Source organism: Oryctolagus cuniculus, chromosome 5 (genome assembly GCF_964237555.1).
Source record: "Oryctolagus cuniculus chromosome 5, mOryCun1.1, whole genome shotgun sequence".
NCBI lineage: Eukaryota > Metazoa > Chordata > Mammalia > Lagomorpha > Leporidae > Oryctolagus > Oryctolagus cuniculus.
The window spans coordinates 46,800,212-46,818,340 of NC_091436.1; the positions used below are offsets into that span (position 1 = coordinate 46,800,212).

General features: G+C 35.8%; 1 protein-coding gene across 1 annotated transcript in view; it reads left to right on the forward strand.

The window, feature by feature from the left end:
• TRDN (triadin) overlaps positions 1-18,129 on the forward strand; it is a gene marked incomplete at its 5' end in the record, with an annotated part of 426,296 nt that overhangs the window by 381,443 nt on the left and 26,724 nt on the right. Inside the window, 5 exon segments of the mRNA NM_001082743.1 lie at positions 2,338-2,358; positions 4,793-4,819; positions 5,558-5,596; positions 6,660-6,704; positions 11,044-11,067. Coding sequence (NP_001076212.1) covers positions 2,338-2,358; positions 4,793-4,819; positions 5,558-5,596; positions 6,660-6,704; positions 11,044-11,067 — 156 coding nt within the window.

Genomic DNA, 18,129 nt, shown 5'->3' on the forward strand with positions numbered 1-18,129 from the left:
CATTTCCTTGTGGTAAAGCACTCAAAATCTTAAATTTCTAGTCTTTTTGTGTGTGTTAGAGAAAAAAAAATGCAGTGCAGTATCATTATCTATAGTCACCATGCTGTGCAAAAGAACACAACAACTTCTTATTTCTACTTAATTATAATTTTGTACTCATTAATCAACCTTTCCTTATTCCTTCTCCCCCTACTCTAAGTGTCCCTCTCCCTAGCTTCTGGTAACCAGCATTATGCTCTTAATTTCTATCGTATTGACATTTTTGATGTCACACTTGAATAAGATGATGCACTAGTTGTTTTTCTGTGCTTGACTTGCTTCACTTAAAATAATGACCCAGTTCCATCCATATTGTGAATGACAGTGGCTTAACAGGACACATTGTGTAAATATACTATGTTTTCCTTATCCATTCATCAATAGTTAGACACTTGAGTTGCTTCTAATTCTTGGCTGTTGTGAATAGTGCAACAGTAAACATGGGCATGCAGATTCTTTTTGACAGAGGGATTTGATTTCCCTTTTATATATACCTGGTAATGGGACTGCTGAATCAAAAACATCACATGATTCAAATCTACAGCATATATGAGACTAACTGAAAAAATACGTTACCTTCCTTTATTCTACTGGGTCTCATTCCAAGAATATCTAATAACACATAGTAGGTAATTAGTTATTTTAAATTACCTTTAAAACACAACTTATAAGAGGCCTGCATTCCATATCCAAGTGCCTGGATTCAATACTCAGCTCTGGCTCCTAATTCCAGCTTCCTGCTATTTCAAATCATAGAGGGAACAATGATCCTTCAAGTAGTTGAGTTCCTGCCTCCCCTGTGGGAGACCTGGATTGAGTTTCCAGCTCCCCATTTCAGTCTAAGCCCTGGATATGGCAGACATATGGGGAATGAGCCAGTAAATGGTTACACTCTCTCTCCCTCTCTCCATCTCAAATAGTAGACAAATCAACAATAAAAAAAAAGTCATATTGTCTCAGGGATAAAGAAACCAAGAAATTTTTACACTTTGAACTTTTCCAACAGTTATTTGGGATAATTCATTGGGAGTATGCCTTAAAAATTACCTAAGGGGCTGATGTGTGGCACAGCTGTTTAAGCCACCACTTGTGATTTTGTAATCCCATAACAGAGGGCCAGATTTGGGTTCCTATATAGTGCTCTGCTTCTAAAACAGTTTCTTGTTAATGCAACTGGGAAAGCAGCAGAAAATGGCCTAAGTACTTGGTCCCCTGCCACCTATGTGGAAGACCAGCATGCAGTTCCAGGATCCTGGCTTTGGAATGGCCCAGACCTGGATGTTGTTGCTATTTGGAAAGTTAAGCAGCAAATGAAAGCTTCTCTCTTTCTCTCTCTCTTACTCTCTCTCTCTCTTCCACGTCTCTCTCTTTCCCTGTGCGTCACTGCCTTTCAAATAGATAAATAATTTTTTTAAAAGATTTATTTATCTAGGCTGGCGCCGTGGCTCACTTGGCTAATCCTCTGCCTGCGGTGCCAGCACACCAGGTTCTAGTCACGGTTGGGGTGCCAGATTCTGTCCCGGTTGCTCCTCTTCCATTCCAGCTCTCTGCTGTGGCCGGGGAAGGCAGTGGAGGATGGCCCAAGTGCTTGGGCCCTGCACCCGCATGGGAGACCAGGAGGAAGCACCTGGCTCCTGGCTTCGGATCAGCACAGCCTTAGTGGCCATTTTGGGGATGAACCAACAGGAAGGAGACCTTTCTCTCTGTCTCTCTTTCTCTCTCTCACTGTATAACTCTCTCTTTGACTCTCTCTCCCTAACTCTGCCTGTCAAAAATTAAAATTAAAAATTAAAAAAAGATTTATTTATCTGTTTGAAAGGCAGAGTTACAGAGAGGCAGAGAGAGAAAGAGAGAGAGAGGTCTTCCACCCACTGGTTCACTCCCCAGATGGCCACAGTAGCTGGAGCTGTGCCAATCAGAAGCCAGGATCCAGGAGATTCCTCTAGGTCTCACACACACATGTGCAGGGGCCCAAGGACTTGGGCCATCTTCTGCTGTTTTCCCAGGCCATAGCAGAGAGTTGGATTAGAAATGGAGCAGTTGGGACATGAACCGGCGCCCATATGGGATGCCGGGACTGCACGCAGTGGCCTAACCTGCTATACCACAGTGCCGGCTTGACCCCAAATATTTTTTTAAAATTCCTTGAAATGCATTCTCCGTTGCTTATTTTAAAGTAAGTTTAGCTTTATTCCTGTTATACTACAAAAAATGTAAGTAGGAAATATAAGGGCCTACATCTTGCATACAGATGCAAAATTACGACTCATTTTCTTTTTCCTCTTTCCTGCTGTTTAGACAAACCAAAATCTACTTCAAGTAAGTTATACTTTCAGAATTTCAACAATATTATCATTATTTTTTTGGAATTTATAATTTATTTAAATTGTAAGCAACATTTTAAAAGTATGATATGATATTGGTATAATAGCTGTTAATGTTTTTACTTCTTTATGTGATTTTATTCACTAACAATTCCATTCATTAATCCTTGATAACATATTTATTCAACACCTATGAGGTATACTACATTGTACTAGCCTAGCCAAAGGAAAACCTAAAATATCTTCTGTATTTTCTATGTAGTTAAGGCATTGATCGTAATAACTAATAGCTGTGAGGGGAAAAAGTATTTGTATCTCTATATTATGTTTCAGTTGTTTGTTAGGATGTATTGAATAAACAAAGTATGAAGGTCTCTCTAATAGTCACTGTGTGGACTAGCATGAATTCAGAGCATATCAAAACTGCTTTCCATTATTTATTTAAGATATTATTTATTTTATTTGAGAGTTAGAGTTATAGACAGTGAGAGGGAGAGACAGGGATTAAGGTCTTCCTTCCGAAGGTTCACTCCCCAAACGGCGGCAATGTCTGGAGCTGCGCCAATCCAAAGCCAGGAGCCAGGTGTCTTCTCCTGGTCTACCATGTGGGTGCAGGAGCCCAAGCACTTGGGCCATCTTCTACTGCTTTCCCAGGCCATAGTAGAGAGCTGGACTAGAAGTGGAGCAGCCGGGACTCACACCCATATGGGATGCTGACGCCGCAGGCAGAGGATTAACCTACTGTGCCTAAGTGCTGGTCCCTGATTCCCATTATTTAACATTAATACACTTGCATTTTATTTTATTTCTTTACGGCACTGAAGTAATCCTTTTTTAGTAATTTAGAATCAGTTACTTGTTTCAAACAATAATAAAGGTGCAACAGTGAACAATGAAATTGTTTATTTGATATTATTAAAATATAACTTAGACTTTACTCTGCAAAAAAAGATATGTGCATTTCAATTAAGAATGTATATAGAAGTTGTATTTAAGGTTTTTAAATGCCAAGCATTAAGCATATTTCTTAATAATATTATGAAACTTTTAAAAATGCAGCTATAATTTTCCTTTGAATACATTCAATGCCAATATTAAAAATTATAAATTACCTTTGGTTGGAGAAAGCCTCTAGTATAGTGAGTATTTAATACAGCTACTAATGTAAAGAGCTGTACTAAAATTAAGGGTTGGGAATCAGAATTACAATGTTTACATGAAATATAAAGAAATTTGAAAATGGTGTTTGGGTTATGAGACATTATTTATTCCCTATTTTCATTATTACAAAATATTTTATTGATTTTTTGTGAATTTAGAAGAAAACTCCTAAGAAGTTATAAACAATGGGTGAATAAATGTATCAGATTTATAGAAAATATTGGTAAATTTTCAGAGGATTTTTTATTTATTTATCCATTTATTCAATTATTTGAAGAACAGAGTGACATATGTAGAGCCAAGCAAGATAGAGCAGAGGGGGACGAGGGAGAGAGAGAGAGACAGAGAGAGAGAGAAAGAGAGAATCTTCCATCTGCTGATTCACTCCCCAAATGTTCACAGGCTAGGTCAGGAATTCCCTCCTGGTTTTCTACATGAATGTCAGGGTCCCAAACATTTGAGCCATCTTCTGCTGCCTTCCCAGGCACATTAGCAGAAAGCTGTGGAGCAGGTGCGACTCAAACCAGCACTCAGATACATGAGGCCAGCATTGCCAGTGGTGGCTTAATCCTCTCTGCTGCAATTCCTGCCACAAAGCATGAATATGTAAGAGCTATGGTTCTTAAACTTTCAGAAAAGATTTATTCATGGAACATTATGGAATCAATTTGTGAGGGAAATGTTTATTTAATAAATTGCCTTATATTTAGAACTGTTACTATTCGAGTAATTCAATGAAGAAACAAAAAAGGCTAGTTGTTCAATATCTTAGGTTAAAGACTAATATTTTTGTCTTGTTTTGCTCATCAGAATGTAGTTATTATGATTTGGGTTTGTTTTTGTTGTATTTTTCAAACTCATCACATCACCCTACTTCCATTACACTTAGTACAGCACTTCATAGATATTCATTTTAATAAATATTCAGTGGATCAATGCATGAATGTTTCTATGACAATCCAGTTGAAGCTGAAATAACAAAGGTTTATCACTTTTATTTTGTAATTAGGAAAACCAACCAAAGGACTTAGAACTGATTAATTCAACTATGTTTCATATTTTAAATTAGTTTGGAGAGAGGTTCTATTTTCAAAAATAGACTTCAATTTATAATGTTCGTAAATACTATGTTTCTTTGCTATGTGAGTATACGGGTCTATTGTTTTAGTAAGAAATATCAGAAAATAGAATTGAATTTTCTGCTACTGAAATAAAATCTATCCTTTGTTTCTTCCACTTTTTCTGTTGTACTCATTTTTTCCCTAAAGAGGGAATGCCAGAAGTCACAGAATCAGGTAAGTATTTACTTTCCCAGAGGATACCAGAGCATAGAGCTGCACTAACAGCAAATGAATTTGGGTCTCTATTCGGCTGTGTAATATTGAGAAAATCCTTAGTTGCTCAAATTCCAGGTTTTCTCATCTATAAAACAGGCATAGTGACTTCTCAAAAGGCTTGTTATAGGAATTAAATGGAATAATATATGTCATAATTTCATCATATATTTGGTTTCACTTATTAAATATTGGTTTACTCCTCACTGTTGTCTGAAAAACATAATGGAATACAATCATCAATCAACCAAGACTTTTGAAAATTATGTCCCCATGTCTCTTGGACATATGACACAGCTCTTTTATTGCTTTCATTCATTAGTTCATTTCTTGAGCATCCACTGCACAATCAAATATTTATTTCCTAAAGTGAGAAATTGGAGATTTAGATGTTTTTTATGTTGTTTCGACTGTAAACTTATTAATAAACACATGGCTTATTCTAGCTTCACTTCAAATTATGTAAGAAAGAGGGAGCAAGTTCTGCCGCACAGGTGACTGAAGATAAGCAGGATGAGCACAGCGTAGAGAGCATGTACTCATGATAGGGAGACGCCTCCTCCACATCTTCAAGTGGTGGAACCCAGAACTCATTTCCAATCATGACATTAAGCATTATTCCCAACTGTGCACTCTAAGATTAAGCAAGAAAATAAGGTTTCCTAAAATTTTTCAATTTTCTTATTCTTTTTCCCATAGGAAAGAAGAAAATTGAAAAATCTGAAAAAGAAATTAAAGGTAAAGATGACATTTTTAAGACATGCACATCAAATTAGCCATAGAAACAAAGGAGTAAAATATATTATATTAATTATATGAACTAAAATGAATTCATGAAAAAGTGGATACTGATTTTACAGAATGCATTAGATTTACAATTCATTGTAGTTCCTCCATGTAAAAGGTGTAGGCATCACATTATTATCCAATATCTAATGGGAGTAAGAATGTACAGCCTAGAAAACTCTACCTGCTATTTCTAAATCAAGACCACAGAATTCTTTTCCTATGACTATTGAATTGTAAGTATTAACTAAGGATTTTAATTTCAAATCTTAGCACAATGTATTAAAGAATGTGATATATATTAAATGGGAAAGGTAATTTTAAAAGAATGTAACACAATACAAATTCCCAAATACAAAAATATTTTAAGTCAAAAGTTATTTACATGTTTTATAAATAAAAAGCTTATTTATTAAACGTGATTAAAACAATGATGAATGTTTGGGAATGCTGGTGTCAGGAAGCAGTGAGGGCCGGCCAGTCATGCAAATAAGTCTATTTTGTTTGCCTTGGAGGAGCAAAAAGTTAGAAACTATACAATGCTGCCTCCAAACCCACTTCTACCAATCAGGTTCATTTATCAATATAATACAGTAATTATTCATGTCAGTATAATTAAATGGAAGTCTTGTAAAGCCTTAACTAGCATTCTGTTGAATCAGAGAGACATGTTCTTAAATGTAACAGAATGATTGTCAACAAGAAAGTAAGACCTTTGTACTTATTTGGAATTCAATTAATCAGAATGTCTTGTTTTTCAATATATTTTAATGCATTCATTCATTCTACTCATCTTTTATCTGTTTATGCATGCAAAACAATCTTTACTGATGATACTTACTTTCTCTATGTATTATTTGGACAAAGACAGATTTTTTTGAAAATCATCTGGAAGAATATTCATAATTCATAAATTATACCCGAGTTCCTAAAGTTTGGAATGAAAATGAGGCAGAGTTTTCATGAAAATTTACTTAAAAAATCACATTTTAATTAATGCTTTTCTTATAAACAGTTCCAGCAAGAAGAGAGAGTCATCAACTGCAAAATGTGACAAAAGGTAATCTTAATTTCCGTAAATAGTCAATGCTATCCCAGTGGAATTCTGTGAACTATGTTGGTCCTTAATATATTAAAATTAACACTAATTTTTTTTTAACTTTTATTTAATGAATATAAATTTCCAAAGTACAGAATATGGATTACAATGGCTTTCCCCCCATAACGTCCCTCCAACCCACAACCCTCCCCTTATCCACTCCCTCTCCCCTTCCATTCACATGAGGATTCATTTTCGATTCTCTTTATATACAGAAGATCAGTTTAGCATACATTAAGTAAAGATTTCAACAGTTTGCTCCCACACAGAAACATAAAGTGAAAAATACTGTTTGAGTACTAGTTATAGCGTTAGATCTCAATGTACAGCACACTAAGGGCAAAGATCCTACATGAGGAGTAAGTGCACAGTGACTCCTGTTGTGGACTTAACAAATTGACACTCTTGTTTATGGCATCAGTAATCACCCTAGGCTCTTGTCATGAGCTGCCAAGGCTATGGAAGCCCCCTGAGTTCACTGACTCTGATCATTTTTAGAGAAGGCCATGGTCAACGTGGAAGTTCTCTCCTCCCTTCAGAGAAAGGTACCTCCTTCTTTGATGACCTATTCTTTCCACTGGGATCTCACTCGAGGAGATCTTTCATTTAGTTTTTTTTTTTCCCCCAGAGTGTCTTGGCTTTCCATGCCTGAAATACTCTCATGGGCATTTCAGCTGGATCCGCATGCCTTAAGGGCTGATTCTGAGGCCAGAGTGCTGTTAGGACATTTGCCATTCTATGGGTCTGCTGTGTATCTCACTTCCCATGTTGGATCGTTCTCTCCCTTTTTGATTCTATAGCTAGTATTTGCAGACACTATTCTTGTTTATGTGATCCCTTTGGTTCTTAGTCCTATCATTATGATCAATTGTGAACTGAAATTGATCACTGGGACTAGTGAGATGGCATTGGTACATGCCACCTTGATGGGATTGAATTGGAATCCCCTGGTATGTTTCTAACTCTACCTTTTGAGGTAAGTCATGTTGAGCATGTCCCGAATTGCACATCTCTTCCCTCTCTTATTCCCACTCTTATATTTAACAGTGATCACTTTTCAGTTAAGTTTCAGCACTTAAGAAGAATTGTGTATTGATTACAGTATTCAATCAAAAGTATTAAGTAGAACAAACAAACAAAAATACTAAGAGGGATAACATATTTAGCTGCTCATCAACAGTCTGGGTGAGGGCTGATCAAGTTACCATTTCTCATAGTGTTCATTTCACTTTAACAGGTTTTTCTTTTTGGTGCTCAGTTAGTTGTCACCTATCAAGGAGAACAAGTGGTATTTGTCCCTTTGGGATTGGCTTATTTCACTCAGCATAATGTTTTCCAAATTCCTAACAGGGATCACTTTTCAGTTAAAATTTAAACACCTAAGAATAATTGTGTGTTAATTACAGAGTTCAACCAATGGTACTAGAACAAAAAAAATACTAAAATGGATAAAGTATTACATTGTACATCGACCGTCAGGACAAGAGCTGATCAAGTCACTGTTTCTCATAGTGCCCAGTCATTTGCAACAAGATGGAGGGATTTGGAAAACTTGTTGAAGTGAAATGAACACTAATCTTTTTAAAGCAAATAAGCCTAGCAGATAAAAGGCAGAGGAAGTGGACAGTGGGAACTTTAGCAGAAAGCTGGTACTTCAAGGGAAAATTAGAAAATGTGAAGAAATTGAAACTATGTTTTAAATTATTTATTTATTTATTTATTTGTGAGGCAGAGTTACAGTAAGAGAGGGAGAGACAGAAAGAAACGTCTTCCATCGCTGGTTCAGTCCCCAAACGGCCACAACAGCTGGAGTTGGGCTGATCCAAAGCCAGGAGCCAGAAGCTTCTTCTTGGTCTCCCATGCAGTGCAGAGTACAAAGCACTTAGGCCATCTACCACTGCTTTCCCAGGCCATCAGTAAAGAGCTGGATCAAAGGGGAGCAGCCGGTACTCAAACTGGCATCCATGTGGGATGCTGGCCCAACAGGAAGAGGTTTAGCTTACTACACCACAGCACCGGCCCCAAAATTGGAACTATTAACAGCATATACATTCAATAAAATATTCTACTACACATCAAAAGTGTTCTCTATTAGAAAAGACTTTTGTAGTATAATCAATGTCAAAAATTATATCCCTGCAGTAGTAAAACCAGACACAACTGACATTTATTTTATCTATGACTAAAGAAAATACAGTTTCATGCATATATTTTATGATTTATGAATTGGCCTTTTATATTAATTCAACCTAGACACAAAGTGGACAAATGTCAGAATGCCCATGACAGATAGATGTTCTTTTTGTAAAAGGATCATCTATTTAGTGCTATTGTTGTCTGAAAACTATGAATGAAATTTATAACTGTTATGTAGTCTAAATCATAATTTAGGCAAACTCAATTAATTAAAAATGTGCTCTAAAGTCTAAGATGCTATATAAATGCACCATAACCAAGAAAACTATGGGTATCTTCAATCATAGAAAGTGCATAGATATATATCCAGCTGGAGAGGAGAAAACCTTGTTTTAACTGCTCCTCTTGCTGCTTATTGTAGTATGAATGGTTAAAATGGCAAGACACATCTCTACATACAGTGCAGCCATATAATTTTTAGAAACTTAGACATAACGTTAAATTATATAATTTAACTGATTAAATTTTCTAAGACAGAAAATCACATCTGTGTAGTGATATAGGAACACATTTTAAAAATGGATATGTGTTTCAAAATATTGCTTGATATCATTTGAGAAAACTAATCAGAAGGATGAGTAAATAAATAAGAAAAATCACTATGATTTTTTCATTCTTTCTTGTTATCAGCCCATTTAATCCTTAGTGCTTTTCAGTTATCATGCCTGGTTTGAAAATAAGTGCAAAGAACAGAAGTCTGTCGTCTCACAGTGCTTTTATGGTTGAGATAGGATTTGGTTCCAAGTCAGTATGAGTCCGAAACTTATAATGGCTAAGCCTTTTCAAGCACATTCTCTATTCTATAATCCTACTGCAAATATTAAGGAACACTTTCTACCAATGAGAGAAGTTTAAAACACTCTTCTTGGGCCCCAAAAGGAGTGGTTTATCATTGCTGTGTATCATTGCTGTACAAGTGATTCAGATATTGGATACTCTGTTGTTAACATTTTTCTGTGAATTCATCATTTTTAAGATCTTCGTGCTGGCGCCACAGCTCACTTGGCTAATCCTCCGCCTGGGGCGCCGGCATCCTGTGTTCTAGTCCCAGTTGGAGTGCCGGATTCTGTCGTGGCTGCTCCTCTTCCATTCCAGCTCTCTGCTATGGCCCCGGAAGGCAGTGGAGGATGGCCCAAGTGCTTAGGCCCGTCACCTGCATGGGAGATAGGGAGGAAGCACCTGGCTCCTGGCTTCAGATCGGCACAGCGCGCCAGCCATAGTGGCCATTTGGGGGGTGAACCAATGGAAGGAGACCTTTCTCTCTGTCTCTCTCTCTCACTAACTCTGCCTGTCAAAAAAAAAAAAAAAAAAACACATTGTATTTTGAATCTACACTAAAATACTGTTATATAGTAATTCCAATCCTGAGCTGGTTGAATGCTTACACCTTCATATACATCCCTTCAGTTAACAAGTAGTTAATTTTATCTTAGTAAATATTTTATTGCTTTCTGAGTTCCTAAATAATAACATGTTAGTCTTAGTGAAATATTTTACCATATTATTTTATTTGTTCTGTAACTTTATTCTTACATACATTCATTTTTATGAAAATATATTTCCCTGGAGACTAGTAATCTCTTGAAACTGATAAATGTTGTGAAAAATCGATTTTGCATGCTATCTCTTAAGATTTATTATTTTATATTTTATCTCAAGATTTATTATTTTATAGTTTAATGGGTAGTATTTGTTTTCATTCCTTTTAAAAGGAAAATAATTCTTAATAATATTCTTAAGGAATTTCAGCAGCAAATCACATCATATAAAGTAATTTTATTCAAATTATATATAATTATACTTGAGCTAAAACAGTAAATTTTACAAAAATCCTGCTGACTTCAATGAAATTGTTCAAGAGTATATATAAATATGTTATGATAGTTGAAATGATTAAATGCTTTTTTGATAATTCACATACTTTCTAATGTAGAAGATATTAACTGATATCCAATTAATTTTGTTCACAGACATTAGAGAGCTATATTTCTTTAATAATGCTAAATCAATAAGAAGTTTAAAAGGTATTAGGTACTTTAACATACTCTGTTGATATAAAGATATCATTTATCAATGTTAAATAGCATTTTATTTTATTTTTTAGCCGAAAAACCTGCAAGAGGATCAAGTAAGTACAGTTCATATTGATAAATTTCTTTGGCACACAGAGTTCTTTTCAAGTTGAAATTCATTATTTTTTAAATTTTGGACACATTCAGAGACTGAGTCTTTCTACAAGAAATAAATATTCTTACATGAATTTGCTAATGTTTATTATTTTGTTGAATTTTTTAAAAAATCTATAATTTGAAATGATAACTTGTGACAGAAATATATTTTCTCAAGACTGAAGACAAATTTGTGTTGCATTCAAATAAATTTTAAAAACATGTGATGATGTTTTGTCAAATGAAACAAAATAACCATGTTTCTGCCTAAAATGTTAATTCATGAAAAATTTACTATCAAACATTTGTAATGGAATAATAATATTTTACTTATTGATGTTTTACAGTGTTCATCAATAGTTATAATTTTTCATCAGAGGAGAGTGCCATACTTGAAATCATTATACTTAGTGAAATAAGCCAGACCCAAAAAGATAAATACCATGTGTTTTCCCTGATTTATGGTAACTAATAGAGTACCAAAAATGTAATGTACAGGGATGAAATTGACATTTTGAGATTTGATGATTGTTTACAACTTTTGTCTCTATTGTTGAGAAAGAGTGTATTTTTTCTTAGTATTTGTTGAGCTATTTACTTAGTGTAGAGTAATCTTATGTGTATAATCTTATGAGAACTGAAAGTAGATCATTATAAAAATTGACAGAGGGAATAAGAAAGGAAGTGTCAAAGCGTGAGTGGGAGGGAGGGTAGGGTGGACAGTATCACTATGTTCCTAAATCTGTATATGTGAAATGCATGAACTTTGTTTAACTTAAATATTTTTTAAAAAGTGACATAGTTGGAAAGAATTTACTATCATATAACATGAGAAGACATAGCCCTCAAAAAGCACTTTCTAAATTCCAACGTACAGATTCATATATGAATTCTAAGTATAAAGGATACCAATGTAAATTTTCCTAAAAGTACCCAAAATTCATATAGACAGTAATTTTTATTTTCATGTCTCAAAATTGAAGGAAAAAAATAATTCTAAATCAGTGCTGCCCAATTCAGGTGTTAGGTGAGTTGTGAATATAATTTTAAACTTCTAGAATATAGGAGCTGGTGCCATGGCTCACTTGGCTAATCCTCCACCTGCAGCGCCGGCATCCCATATGGGCACCGGGTTCTAGTCCTGGTTGCTCCTCTTCCAATCCAACTCCTGGCTGTGGCCTGGGAAGGCAGTGGAGGATGGCCCAAGTGCTTGGGCACCTGCACAAGCATGGGAGACCAGAAGTACCTGGCTCCTGGCTTCAGATCGGCGTAGCTCCAGCTGTAACGGCCACTTGGGGGGTAAACCAACGGAAGGAAGACCTTTCTCTCTGTTTCTCTCTCACTGTCTAACTCTACCTGTCAAATAAATAAAAAAAACCTTCTAGAATATAAATTAAGTAAAAAGGAGCAGTTGAAAATAGTTTTAACAATATGCTTATTTATATGTGATTAATATAGAAATATATCTATAATTTACTTCTTTCAATATTGAGATTTTGAAATCTTCTGTTCATTTTAAACTTACAGCATATATCAGTTTGTGTTAGTTATATTTTAATCTCCCAAAGCCCCAAATATTTAGTGACTATTACTTAAGACCAAGCAAATCTCAATATTTATTGAATGCTTCCTCTATACCCAATACTTAGTGAGTATTGAAAGAAGTATAAGAGGCAAATTAAAATATTGTGCTTGCTACATATGTCATTCCATCTTTCTCTATTGCAAGTAACAACTGACCAAGCACTAAAAAGGAAACCTGTTGAAGTGAAATGGACACTATGAGAAACAGTGACTTGATCAGCTCTTGTCCTGACTGTTGATGTACAACTTAATACTTTATTCCTTTAGTATTTTTTTTGTTCTACATAATACTATTGATTGAACTCTGTAATTAACACACAATTATTCTTAGGTGTTTAAATTTAACTGAAAAGTGATCTCTGTTAAATATAAGAATGGGAATAAGAGAGGGAGAAGATGTGCAATTTGCGACAAGCTCAAGCTGACTTGCCCCAAATGGTAGAGTTAGAAACGTGCCTGGAGATTCCAATTCAATCCCATCAAGATGGCATGTACCAATGCAATCTCACCTAGTGCCACTAGGTGATTTTGGAAAAGTGATGGGACAAAATGCTCTCTCCTTCTCTCTCTCTCTCTCTCTCTCTCTCTCTCTCTCTCTCTCTCTTTCTCTTTCTCTCTTTCTCTCTCTTTCTCTCTCTCTTTCTCTCTTTCTCTCTCTCTCTTTCTTTCCCTCTTTCTCTCTCTCTCTCTTTCTCTCTCTCTCTTTCTCTCTCTCTCTCTGTCTCTTGCTCTCTCTCTTTCTCTGTCTCTCGCGCTCTCTCTTTCTCTCTCTCTCTTTCTCTCTCTCTCTCTCTCTCTTCCTCTCTTCCTCTCTTCCTTTCTGCCTTTCTTCCTGCTGCTGATATTGGTAGGGATGGCTTTATTGCTTGTTTTTGGTCAAAATTCTTGTTTCAGTCGTTTCTTTGTTTTTGATTAAAGGGAGCTCATAAAATAGTTATGATTTGAGGCCACTAGTACCTTCCATCTACAATTTCTGGCTCCACTCGAGTGCCTCAGTTTGGTTGGCCCAGATGCTGTAGCCATAATAAGCCATTCCTTCTCCTCTGTGCTAGAAGCTCAAAGATTGTCCTTCATTCCCAGATGTTGATGGAGATAGAGCAAAGAATGCAAATCTGTGGGGAAAAAAAAAAAAAAAAAACAGTCTCTGAAAGAAAGGGAATTATCTTTGCCTGAATTTTAGTATTTCTGTTGTGGGCTGCCTGGCCCAGGTTTTTGTCTCAGCTTTAAGGAAAGAATTGAGGATGAGATGTATGTAAAGTTCAGCATTGTAGCAAAATTTATTTACATGCAAAGTGAAAGTACACATGCAGAAAGAATTCAGGTTGCTCAAGATAGAGTGTACTTCAGGAGGATCAGTGTCACCCCAAGGAACTGGAGGCACAGTGGGTGGTGTCTGGTTGGAGTTTAATTGAATATTGAAAAAGGGCAGCTTTTGGGGCAGGGCTTGAGACTGCCTTTGCCTTGCCCTTGTTTGGGAAGATTCTGGCATGCCATGGTGTCAAGTGCATGATGGGAGTTGGTATGTCAGTGATAATAGTCAGACACGTTGATTACTTTTAGCCAGTGCTGGCTGTAAGTGGTGTAATGAAACTGGGCTTTGGTTTTCTGAAAACTACATGGTATGGTGTAGGTTTGGGTGGTGCAGTGGGTTACAGCACAGGAAGGAGGCAGTGAGAGGCTCAGTTCTTCCTTGCTAGCTATTTCCCTTCATGCATCAATTGAGAAGCCCAAGCCATTCTAGTGAACTGGATTCACAAATATCTGAGGTTTTAATGTAATTATTAAAAGAAAAACATGCTGATAGGTATCAGTAATATAATAAATTCTCTATTATGTCAGTGAAAAGTGATGTTGAAAAGTCAGGTTTTTCTTGACTCACAGAAAATTGTCCAATTAAATGTTGCTGTTTTGGTGGTGTTAATTAGTTGAGGATATATCTTTAGAATCTCTAATCATTTGATTTTTCACTCTCTAGGATTGTTGTCAATATGATAAATATATAATAAATAATTTACTTAGGAGGATTGGAGGAAGATATTGAAAGAGAGGTGACTTTATATAATTAATAATTTTAATATTAATGAAACATCTTCTTCCTAATATTAACATTGTAAATTTTTAAAAATTTTATTTTCAAAATATGTACGTCCTAAAACATTGTGCCTAGGAAATTGTCCAAAGTTTGTACATGAAATAAAACAAACAAATAAGAAAACACATTATGGAAAAGCAAAAGGAGATAAAGTAAGTAACTTGCAAGTCTCTTGAAATAGTTGAATGACCTTAGCAACATATGTAGACCTATGGATGTTGAGATACCACAGAAATAAGATTTCATAAGTGTTCAAAGTTATTTTGCTGTGTTGGTCATCAACATTTAAGTAAATATAGTCTGTCTTGCTTCCTGAAAAAGGTATTTCAAATGGGATCATGAAGTAAGACTATCCCTTGAGATCATTTCACATGAAGGTTTAACTTTTGCCTCTTTTATTCTATAACAATTTTCTTCAATCAAAAATAATAAGCATTTTGTCCCATCACTTTTCCAAAATCACCTGTGTATAGGTTTGGAATAATTATATAAAGTCTCAAAAAAAAAAATAAAGCCTCAGAGATCTAATTTTGATATTAATTCAAGATAATGTGCTTAAATTTGACTTGCCTATACTAATAAAGTTAATCTTTTTCTACAAGTTAATTGCTTTTTTAATGAAGTTTCAGCTAAACATAGCAGAAGATTAGACAGGACTTCCATTTTAAAAAAATATTTCTTTGTGTCTACTTCTATGATTTTATAAGACTTCCTGTTCATTAAATTGCTTTTTGGTTTTTCATTTTTCCTTTATGTAAATATTGTTAGTAAGTCAATAATTGGCTTCAATATTAGAATATAATCAGTATTTAATTGACAAACTTCAGCTACTTTGGAAATTTGTTTGAAATTTTAGATAAACATAAGATAAAATTAAGTAAAGTTACCTTACATGTTAAAGTTCACATTCTTGTCTTATCCTGGATTCACATGTTGGTGTAACAGGTCTGAAGAGTAAAGGCTGGAATGAATACCTATTAATGATTTCTTTTAAAGGAATATGATTCTGCAGTTGTTAGATGAAATTTTCTGCAAATATGAATTAAGCCCATTCATCAATAGTTTATATTAGCTCTGTTTCTTTGTTGACATTTTTGTTTGGTTGATCTGCTCATTCATAACAGTGGGTGTTAAAGTACTCCATTTTTTCTTGTATTGGAGTTTACGTCTCCCTTAATTTCTATTAATATTTGCTTTGTGGCCGGCGCCACAGCTCAATAGGCTAATCCTCCGCCTGCGGCGCCAGCACACCGGGTTCTAGTCCCAGTCCGGGCACTGGATTCTGTCCCAGTTGTTTCTCTTCCAATCCAACTCTCCGCTGTGTCCTGGGAGTGCAGTGGAGGATGGCCCAAGTCCTTGCGCCCTGCACTGCATGGGGGACCAGGAGAAGCACCTGGCTCCTGGCTTCAGATCAGCGTAGTGCACTGGCCATTGGAGGGTGAATCAATGGTAAAAGGAAGACCTTTCTCTCTCTCTCTGTCTCTCTCTCTCTGTCCACTCTGCCTGTGGAAAAAAAAAATTTTGCTTTGTAAAACTGGATTCCCTAGCATTGGATTTATATCCAACCACAATCTCTTGTTTAATTGATGCATTAATCATTACATAATGACCGAGTTTTTCTCTTTTAGTAATTTCTGCCTTAAAAAGTCTATTTTGTCTAATATGAATATAAATACTCTCACTCAGTTTTGATTTCCATTTACATGGAACATTATTTTCCATCATTTCATTTTTAGCCTGTGTGTATCTTTAATGGTGAATTGTGCTTATTATAGGCAGTATACATATGGGTCTTGATTTTTATCCAGTCAGCCACTATGTATTTTTAATTGGAGAATTTAGTCCATTTATTTGCAAGATTGTGATTGATAAATAATGTCTTGGTTCTGGCATTTTTCCATAAATATTTCTATTGTTTGTTTTGAATGTCCTTTGTGCTATTACCAGGAGATTTTCAGCTTACCCATTTTTTCATGATGCTAATTGTCTTTTCCTGTTTCTGTATGTAGTATATCATTTGTGAGTTGGCCAAGTGATAACAAATTTTGCTTGTCTTGCACTTTATTAATGAATGAGAGCTTTGCTGGATAAATTTTTCTGGATTGGCTTTTTTTTTTTTTTTCTTTTAGAACTTGGACTATCTATCTCCATTCTCCCTTGGCCAGTATCGTTTCTGTTGAGAAGTCTGCTGTTAGCATGATGAGAGCTTCTTTAAGACTGATCTGTCATTCTCTCTTGCAAGTTTTGGGATATTCTTCTTATGTTTTACCCTTTGTTGAAATAACTTCCAAATGCCTTTTTAAAACTCCAATTGATTACTGTAAAGAAAAGATTTCATGTATTTCACAGAAAGAATTCAAAGATGACAACCATACTTCTGTCTCTTCCTCCTTGCTTGCCTCTTTCTTCCCACCTCTTTCCTTTTTTAAAAATTTTGCAAAAAGTGGTGATAAGGATCTTCTCTTATCATGTCCATTTAGGATTCTATGCACTTCCCTGAATTTGGATGTCCATATATTCCTTCAAATTGGATAGATTTCCTGCTAATATTTCGTTGAAGGGGCCTGGAGCGCCAGCATCCCATATGGGCTCCAGGTTCTAGTCCTGGTTGCTCCTCTTCCAGTCCAGCTTTCTGCTGTGGTCCGGGAAGACAGTGGAGGATGGGCCATGTGCTTGGTCCCCTGTACTCGCATGGGAGACCAGGAGGAAGCACCTGGCTCCTGGCTTTAGATTGGCATAATCCGGCCATAGCGGCCATTTAGAGGGTGAACCAATGGAAGGAAGACCTTTCTCTCTGTCTCTCTCTCTCACTGTCTATCTGTCAAATAAAAAAATATTTCATTGAAAACTTTTTCTAAGCCATGCTTTTTTTGTTATTTTAGGAACTCTTAAGACTAGTGTATTTGAACATTTGATGGTATCCCATCGATCCTGAGTATTGTACTGGTTTAATTCTTTTTCTAGATTTTTCCTCCCCTTCTTCTTCCTTTTTTTCCCCTGGTTGAAGGCATTATTCTTGGAAATGTGCTTCAGGGGCTCAGTAGATATTCTAAGGCTTACTCTTAGTCTCCTGGGGTGTGTGCTAGGTGGCATCAGGGATCTCTGGCCACAGTTTGTGTGTAGAAAAAGTCCAGAGTGCCATCTAAGATGGATATGATAGAGTTAATATGTCTACAGTCAATGGTGGAAGGGTATGTTTGGGCCAATGGATGTGTTCAAAGTGGCTAATTTCAATGGATGTGCCAGGGTAAATTGGCTGATTCAAAGCTAAGAGTGAGCTCACAGTGCTAGCACACTTCACTCATTCTATTGTGTGCTCTGTCCAGAGTGCTGACTCACTCTGTAA